The 9,707-nt window shown below is 35.8% G+C and overlaps 1 protein-coding gene across 1 annotated transcript; it reads left to right on the top strand.

Annotated features, from left to right (window-relative positions):
* Nucleotides 1-307: 307 nt before the first annotated feature.
* On the top strand, nucleotides 308-4,334 carry LOC120196825 (cyclin-A2-4-like). Its single transcript, XM_039198543.1, has 12 exons — nucleotides 308-369; nucleotides 1,049-1,405; nucleotides 1,558-1,807; nucleotides 1,952-2,085; nucleotides 2,412-2,504; nucleotides 2,731-2,864; nucleotides 3,118-3,193; nucleotides 3,302-3,378; nucleotides 3,490-3,523; nucleotides 3,611-3,760; nucleotides 3,849-3,983; nucleotides 4,102-4,334. Exons 2-12 carry the CDS (start codon nucleotides 1,079-1,081, stop codon nucleotides 4,195-4,197), a joined length of 1,506 nt encoding a protein of 501 aa, XP_039054474.1. The 5' UTR covers nucleotides 308-369; nucleotides 1,049-1,078; the 3' UTR covers nucleotides 4,198-4,334.
* The last annotated feature ends 5,373 nt before the right edge of the window (nucleotides 4,335-9,707 follow it).

Raw genomic sequence — 9,707 nt, forward strand, 5'->3', positions numbered from 1 at the left:
TCGGCTAAATCTAATCGTCCAGGAAATGACCATCATCTCCTCCATATCCTATGAGCTAGTCGAAGGAGTCAAGAAATCAGGGTCAAACATGTAAAAACGAAAAGAATTTCTTTTTGATAAAAAAAGCATTAAGAATTGAATCAAAGCATCAGAACCAATTTAACAAACTGTCAGACAAATTAACTGTGACTGTCTGTTTTCATCTTTCAATTTTAATGTTGTAGACAAATTTAATTAATTTTTAAAACCATTTTAATATTTTCTTTTAAATTTCTAAGTTTAAACACACACTGTCCCGCTCACACTACTGCTTTTCTTCCTTCAAAGCTCTAAGCTATGCTCTTGGAGCTCAGAAAGGAGAAAAACCAGGTCAAATTTTCTATCTTTATGAACATTCATCTGATTCCATAAGATACCCTTTTTCAGTTTCCTTTTCCTTTCATTTTTTTCCTGTTGAATTTCAATTTTTAATGGTTTATAAGCCACCAGACGGATCTGGGGATTTCTTGTTTCACTTCAGTTTTTGAAAAAGTTTAAGACTTTGAGAGAAATGATTGTTTAAGAAAATGTGGCTTCAAAGATATTAACTTTCTTAGATGAAATCTATTTTCAAACTACTTTCATTTGTAAACAATTTTTAGACAGGAAAAGGTGTTTCCTTTTATTGTTAGTTTCTGGTTGTTTTAAACTGTTAGTTGAAATCTAAGGTTCCCTACACGCATTGCTTGAATTACTAGGTGGTGTGTTGTATGTTTTGGTCAAGTTATAGAATTTTCATGTTCAAATCTGATGGATCAAATGGCAAGTAATGGAGAGTCATTATCTTGGATGAATTGCCAACATGTATTTCTTCGAAGCATCGAAAGTTAATTTTTCTGTGGCATCATCAACTTCTACTATGCTGTTAATATGTTTGATTATCTGCTTGTGAGATCTGTTATCTCATATCTGACTTTTCCATTTTTACTCAATCTGAAGTTTTAATGGATATTGTTGCTTGATCTGCTTATTTGATGTCTACTTACCATGATTTTGACCACTGAAGCAGGCCTTACGTTTCTAGCTTCATTTTAGTGCTATGCCTTGTAATTTTCCAAGACTTGCAAAGATGATGAAGGAAAATGTAGTTTCTGCTAATGCTGGAGAGTTTAATGGTCGACTCACGCGTGCTCGAGCAGCTGCGTTGTGTGTTTCTCGAGAGTTACCTCCTCTAAAGGCACCTACTCAACCAGATCAGGGACGCGTTTTGCTAGCAAATTTAAAACGAACATCCTTAGACGAAAACAACACCAGTGCAGCTGATAAGGCAGGTCATCCATCTAAGAAGAGAGCAGCGCTTCAGGATGTCACGAATGTTTGCTGCAACAATTCATATAGGAAGTGCTTTAATGCACCCAAAATCCAGGTTATATAAGGATTTACATTTTAAATTATTATGGTATGATTATTAAAGTTGTTGATGAAAAATGTATTTGACTGCTCAAATGTTTTAGTTTCGCATGTTGCTATATAAGCACAATAAGACCTATTACTTATTTATGATTTTGACACTTCCAGTCTAAGGGCAGTAAGCAGGCTAGAAAGGCACAGGCCAATGCATCCAAAGTGGCCCCAGATGTAGCACCTCAAGTCCAGCAGACTGAATCTGAGTTACATAAAGAAGGCATTCGAGAGACTGAAATAATAGATCCTAAGTTAGAAGAAGTTACAAGCTCAGTTAATGTTAGAGAAGATGACGTACATTACGACCGCCTTGCAAATCAAAATTCCGCAGTACCTTTACAACCACAAAGTCCTCTAACAAATGGTTAGCAAGCAATGTGTTTTTTCTTTCCTGATGGCATAGCCAAATTTACAATTCATAGCTTGCTTTCTTGTGTTGGTTATAGTTCTAACCTGAAGATATATAGGTTAACATATGCTTGTATTTCTTGTTTCAAAATGGTTACAGTAGAGAAGGTTAGCTTTTCTGGGACCTCGACAACATCTAGTGATCCAGACTTTAAGGACATTGATTCGGATAAGGACCCTCAATTGTGCAGCCTCTATGCACCAGAAATCTATAACAACTTGCGTGTTGCTGAGGTATGCACTATGGATGCCATCTTATATATGTTCATTTCATGTTCCTAGCATCCATTATTACTCTTTCTACATTGACTAAGGAGCTAATGAACTTCATTTCCTAAACTTGCAAAATCGGTAACATGAGTAACTGCCCCTGGAACATGTCTTGAAGTTCTTGGCTACCCTGTAACTTAATGTTCTGAATTCTAATGCATTGTGAGTGAGCTTAAATTTCCTGCCCATAACATTAGAGTAACAGGTGGAACTTTCATGTCTTTCTACTGTCTTCTTCTTGGCCAAATCTTTAAACTTCTGCATTTGATTCAATCTCTTTATTTCTTCAGCTTGTTCGCAGGCCATATCCTTGTTTTATGGAGTTGATTCAGCAAGATATCACTGAAAGCATGAGGGCAATTTTGGTTGATTGGCTTGTGGAGGTTAGTCTAGTTCTGCTATTTAAGTATTGCATAATCGCATAAAACAAACGATCAGGAAGTTCAAGTTTTTTTATTTTTGAACTATCAACTACAAACAAGCATTCCCAATGTTATTTCTCACCAGAAAAAACTCCTGGTGATTGTATACACGTTTTTATATCTTGCAGCACCAGTGTTTATGATGTGATTATGAGAAATGATTTGCTAGTTGACATATTGGTTTCAGGTATCCGAAGAATATAAGTTGGTCCCCGACACACTGTATCTTACAGTGTATCTAATCGATCGGTTTCTCTCCCGAGACTACATCGAAAGAAAGAGACTTCAACTTCTTGGGATCACCTGCATGCTGATAGCCTCGTAAGTCTGTTCATCAGCAGCAGAGTTTGTTGCATGATTTCTTTCATTCGAAAATTCGAACTTCTAGTCTGCATTTAGCACAGCAAATACAACAGGTGCTGCAATTAGAAAATGAAGATGAACGGCAATGAATCTAAATGACCTTCATTTGCATTCATCGCAATGATTACAATGGTGCATTCATCGAGAAATAACCTCTGCATTTTGCTTTCCTATATGTATCTAACATTAGTTTCTCTTTATACAACGGAAGCAAGTACGAAGAAATATGTGCACCTCGTGTGGAAGAGTTTTGCTTCATCACAGATAACACTTACGTTAGAGAGGAGGTATATCATCGTTATCGCATTAACAGACATCGAATTTTTGGCATAGGCTGTTGCTACTTCCCTTGTCCACTTAGTTTTTCTTATGTTTCTTACTTGAAAAATTGGCAGGTGCTAAAAATGGAGAGTCGAGTATTGAAGTATTTTGGTTTTCAACTATTTGCACCTACTGCAAAAACTTTTCTCAGGTATTTTAGCCCGATACGAGATATCCGATGCATGCGTATGAAATTCCGACAGTCTTTGAATACTCCATTGTTATCCTAATTCCCTTCCTTGCATAAAATTCTGAGTTTTAGGAGATTTGTGAGAGCTGCACACGCTTCTTACACGGTAACATACTTAGTTTCGAACTAGCCTTAATTCATGCAGTACTGATAGCATATGACTGACTGTTCTACACCTAATTGCCAATTGCAGACCCCTAGTTTAGAACTGGAAAACCTGGCAAATTATCTAGCAGAACTGACACTAATCGACTACGGTTTCTTAAATTTCGCCCCTTCGATGGTGGCTGCATCAGCTGTATTTCTTGCTAGATGGACATTGGATCAATCATGCCATCCATGGGTCTGCATTACTTCTTCATTGGTCCTTGATTTAGTTCTATGACCTTGATCGACAAATTCGACCTTAACTTCATTATCCGTTTTGGCAGAATCCGACTCTCGAACACTACACCGCGTACAACGCATCCGATCTCAAAACCACGGTTTTCGCATTGCAAGATCTACAGTTGAACACCAACGGTTGTCCTCTAACTGCTATCCGTGTGAAATATACACAACAAAAGGTAACAGTTCAAATATTTTAAGCTCGATCTCGCATTTCCAGCACCTCTGTATGAACTTCTAATACTATTGATTCAAACGTTTCCTATATGATCTGTAATGACATCGTTTTCGATCCAGTTCAAATCGGTGGCGACGTTAACTTCTCCGAAACTGCTCGAAACACTATTCCGAAACGGAAAAAGGCTACTTCCCAATGACTCCAACGAGCTGTAATGTTCATATTCCTACATCTTCATTCATGTTCAGTACTAATGCTTAGTATTCCTCGAGAACTTGTCCATAACGAACTCTCAGGTTTTGGTTTCTTCCAAAACTGTATCTTTGTAAGGTTAACACCAAATTTGTAATAGAAGAGATGATGTTTCTTTGTAATTTCTTACAATGATAAGCTGCCACAATTATGGGTGTGCAAAACTATCAGACAGGTTGATCTGACCTGATCTGCCGACCCGAACCTTAAAAAACGGGGTAATTTTCTAAAAAAATTACCCGGCTCGACATTTTCTGGGTCTGGCCCAGATCACAAAATCTAGTTATTTTATTTTATATATATATATATATATAATATAATGAATTATCTATATTATGGATTATTAGATTTTGTATTTCGAACTTTTAAATTTTATGTTTGGATATTAGAGTATGTAATTCGAAGTTTCGAACATTTAAATTTGTGTATATTTTTTAAATTAATAATTTAAAAATGAAAAATAAAAAAATGGGGTACCCATAACATCTGGGTCGGGACACGGGCCAAAAAATCACCGACCCGGAAGTTTCGGGTACCCGGATTTGCACACTCCTAACCACAATGTTCTTTGTACTCTTATATTTTAAAATATATTGCAAAATTAAAATTAAAATCGAATTATAATAACATATTTTACGAAGTATACAATCAAAGATACATGAATGAAACCAACGAAGATTGCGTGCAATGATAAGATACATAACATTTTGAAAAGCAAACTTATATTTGAATATTATAAAGAGAAACAATTACGGATATTAAAAATACATTGTGAAACGAATATTTTTTTGAATTAATCACTGGTATCCGATCTATTAATCGATTAATTCAGATCGGGTGGTGAAACGATATTTTAGTCACCATTAATAGCTTCCCTTGATGAAGTTATAATAGATCGATTAATTCAGATCGTGTGGTGAAACGATATTTTAGTCACCCATTGATAGCTTCCCTTGATGAAGTTATTTTTATCATCCTCAACCTTTAGTAACTTCCAATAAACATCCTGTAAATTTTCCAATTGATAAGAGTATTAATTATTTACCCTTTACACCGTAATTTTCGCTTACGTTCAGTAAGAACTTTTTTCTATATATTGTTTGTTTTATTCGCACGTAATTTTTTCTTTTAATAAAAACTTCACGTTTATATAAAAAATCAATATTAAATATATTATATATAATATTAAAATTAATCCCAACATTTAATAAAATAATCATTTCAGTATTTATTCTTTTTTTAAGCATTTTGCCCTTGATATTTTGTTTTAGTGCAAAAAAAGTCTTAACGTTTAACTGAATAGTCACTTTAGCCATTCTTTTTTTAGCATCTTGACCCTCAACGTTTAATTTTAGAGAAAATAACTTCAGTGACAAAAAATGTCTTATAATATACGATTTTAACCAACTTTTTTTGGATTTGCCAAAATGACCAACAAAATCGCAATGCGAAATAAAAATCGCAACGCGATCTCCAGAATCGCAAATCAGTTCCCAGAATCGCAACGCGATTATGAAGAATCGCAATGCGATAGTACAAATTCGCATTGCGATTTTTCATAATCGCAACGCGAACATATAAATCGCAACGCGATTCTGACTATCGCAACGAGTATCCGTAAAATCGCAACGCGTATCCGTAAATCGCAACGACAATACGTAAAATCGCAACGCGTATCCATAAATCGCAACGAAAATACGTAAATCGCAACGCGTATCTGTAAATCGCAACGAGAATACGTAAATCGTAATGCGTATCCGTAAATCGCAATGCGAATACGTAAATCGCAACGCGAACACGTAAATCGCAATGCGAATCTGTAAATCGCAACGAGATTCTGACTATCGCAATACTGAATTTCAAATTCGCAACTCGTTTCTGAATTCGCAACAGGTTTTAATTTCGCAACACAAATGTTTTGGGTATATAACTACGCAGCAGCAGCAACTCATAACCTAAATCCCTAAATTGCAACTCATTCCATCTCCATCTATCACTCTCTTCGGCGACATCCGTTCCTATATCCAACGACATCCTTCCCCATCCGGCAACATGTTTTAGTTTCGCAGCTCGTTTGTTTAGTAAATTAATTTACAATAATGAAATCATCTAATGTTGATCATGTTTGGATAGATTTGTGTTTTGGAGGGTCATGGGAGAATGTTCATGGTGTCTTACAATATATGCTTTTACCCATGAATCTTCAACTAAAACTGTCATTAAAAAAGTTAACTTATGAAACTCCAATGTTATGTGTTGCAAATAAATTGAATTTAGAGCCCCTAAGTGGATTTAGGCTATCTTATCAGAGAAATGGTAAAGTTTATTTGTTAACCGACAATGAAGATGTTGAACGATTCATTGCTTACATTAGTGTTTCAAGTGATGATGTTACATTGTATGTTGTTAAACATAGAAGTAGTGAAGTTGGGTCAGTAGCGGGTAGTAATCAACTAAGTTTTTCAACCCAGTTTATGGTGCTCAAAATTTAATGGTTCCACCACAATTTCATCACCAAGCAAATATTGTTTCACCACATTTCCAATACCAAACACAATCTCAAAACCCACAACCTTTCTCTAATCCAAATCCCAATTAACTTTCAGCACCAAATTCCGGTTTTCGTATTGACCAGTTAGACGATGATGAGCCAACAGAAAAAAATTGTGAGTACTAGTCAGTATTCTAAATTTGATCTTGGTTAATACCCGGACTTTGATCTTGGTCAATACTCGGATTTTGATGATTTTTCAGAAGAAGAAACAGACCCTACGTGTAATGATTTTTCTATTGGTCAATACCCGAATTTTGATGATGAAACAGCCGTTGCCGAGGAAGATGTTGTTGATGATAATGAGGAGGAAGTTACGACTGTAAATGAACATGTTGAACATCCATTCTGTAATTCATATAACACTGAAGAAGAAAAAGAAGAAGAAGAAATCCCCAAAGAAAAGTCCACGAAGAAAATGCCACGGGAGTATAACTGGAATATGCCAGAATTACTTCAGATACCAGAAGAAGAGTTGGTAAAGATAGCAGTTGATTGTTACACAAAAATTATTCGTATCAAAAAAGATGATTGTTTTGATACAAAGGAAGACTTGAAGATAGCTTTGTATACGAAATGTGTGGAAGATGGCTATCAACTAAAAGTTAAAAAATCAAGCAAAGATCGTTTCGAAACAAGGTGTATGATTGACAAAAACTGTATGTGGCGTATGATTGCAAAGAGGATAAAAGATTGCGAAATGTTTCAAGTTAGGACTTTTATTGATAAACATACATGTTCAAGAACCCAAGTTTTTCCTCACCATAGACAGGCAAACAAAAAGGTATTGGGTGGTTTTCTGGCTGAGTTAATGTTTTTGAATAGTATGGTATATCGGGGACATGAAATTATGACTGACATGAATGCTTGGTTCAAGATTAGTATCTCATATTCTCAAGCTTGGAGAGCCAAATGTTATGCCTTGGAATTGTTGAGGGGGTCGCCAGAAGCATCGTTTGCCAAACTTCCGGCTTATTTTCACAATTTAAAGCTGAAAAATCATGGGTCGGTAACTCATATCAAAACAGATAGAGATGGACGCTTTGAGTTGCTGTTTATCGCAATTGGTGCTGCGGTTAGTAAATCAATATAATTTTGTTGACTCATTTTTGTTAGTTACATGCATTTCACATTTAAATGATTATATTTCTTGTGTATATGATTTTGTAGATTCGTTCGTTTATTAATTGCATGCGCCCAGTTATTATAGTTGACGGAGCACATTTAAAAGGTCGATACTTTGGAGTAAACTTATTAGCAGTAGCCATGGATGCTAACAATGGGATACTGCTAATAGCTTACGGGGTTGGCAAATCTGAAACCTCTGATTCATGGACATGGTTTATGGGGCATCTTAGGGATTGCATAGGTCCTATTAGCAATCTGACAATCATATCCGATAGGGCAAACTCAATTGACAACGCTGTTAGAAGGTGTTTCCCAGATGCTTTTCATGGACTTTGTGGTGTTCATTTGTATAGAAATCTAAAATCAAGGTCTGCTAGTATAAAAAATCACAAATAGGCATACTGGAATGCTGTAAAAGCTTATCGGGAAGTGGATTTTAATAAGCATATAAACTGTTTAAGACGTGTTTTGCCTCAGTGTGCTCAAACACTAGAAGATATTGGGTTTGAAAGATGGTCAAGAGTACATCAACTTGGAGCAAGATATGGTTTCATGACGTCTAATAGTGCAAAATCAATCAACGCTCTAAGTCGTCATTCCAGGAAATTACCCATTACTATGTTAATGGAGTTTTTTCGATCCTCTATTCAACAGTGGTACTACAAGAAAAGAAACCATGCAGGTATTATTTCTTTAAATTCGTAACTTATCATATATTTTACTAAGTATTATTTATTTAAATTTACAAGAACATTGGAACATCGTGTTACACCATGGACAGAAAAAAAGATAACGAAACGTGTTGTGAAGTCAACGTCATGAAGAGTTGAACCATGTTCAAACACTTTGTTTGAAGTACTGGATAATAACTTAAATGGGCTTGTCGATCTAAATGCAAAGACGTGTAGTTGTATGAAATGGAAAACATCTCGTTATCCGTATGACCATGTTATAAAAGTTTCTCTTCATTTAAACCAAGATGATTCAAGCGCATACGTTATGGATTGCTACACTACAGAAGTATATCGACAGACTTATGGCGAGATTGTCTACCCTATTCCGCATCCTTCTGAGTGGGACATACCAGATGACTTACAAACAGTTTTGCCACTAGCCATGGACAGAAGGCTACCTGGCTGACCAAAAAGTCACGATCGTATACCTTCTAAGGGTGAAGAGAAGAAGAGATCGACATGTAGTCGGTGCAAGGAAAGTGGTCATACAAGGTTGACATGTGGATCACCAGTGCCATCACAATCATCTTTTCCTCTACCAAAATATGGATCCTCATCAAAATCCAAAGCTCATATGGTGTAAAGCAAAAGGCAATCAAAATAGCAATCATCTTTAAAATCCCAATCACAACCGGCTTCACCTTTTGGGACTGTCTACATAGGTGATTTTTAAATGCAAACGTTGTATTATGTGGATTTTATGTGTGAACTTTTAACATTTTCAGTTAGGCATGTATTAGTAACTTGAGTTTGAAAATTGTTATGATCTGTTTAGTTGTTATCACTTATTAGGCATTCATTTGACTATCGCAACACGGAAATGACGTTCGCAATCATCTTAATGTCTATCGCAACGCGGAAATTACTATCGCAACGAGAGAATCGCAATGCGAAATGAAAATCGCAACGTGAAAATCGCAACGCGGAAATGACTATCGCAATGCGAAATGAAAATCGCAACGCGAATTTAGTTTCGCGTTGCGATTTTAGTTTCGCGTTGCGATTTTTGTCGTTGCGATTTTAATTTCGCATTGCGATTCTCTCGTTGCGATTTTCATTT

The sequence above is a fragment of the Hibiscus syriacus genome, unplaced genomic scaffold (assembly GCF_006381635.1).
Source record: "Hibiscus syriacus cultivar Baekdansim isolate YM2019G1 unplaced genomic scaffold, ASM638163v2 tig00004742_pilon, whole genome shotgun sequence".
NCBI classification, from domain to species: domain Eukaryota; kingdom Viridiplantae; phylum Streptophyta; class Magnoliopsida; order Malvales; family Malvaceae; genus Hibiscus; species Hibiscus syriacus.

Coding starts and splice junctions, on each gene's coding strand:
- LOC120196825 (XM_039198543.1), top strand. CDS start 1,079: ATGCCTTGTAATTTTCCAAGACTTGCAAAGATGATGAAGGAAAATGTA. Junction 2,865..3,117: donor ACCTGCATGCTGATAGCCTC/GTAAGTCTGTTC, acceptor ATACAACGGAAG/CAAGTACGAAGAAATATGTG. Junction 3,379..3,489: donor ACTGCAAAAACTTTTCTCAG/GTATTTTAGCCC, acceptor TCTGAGTTTTAG/GAGATTTGTGAGAGCTGCAC.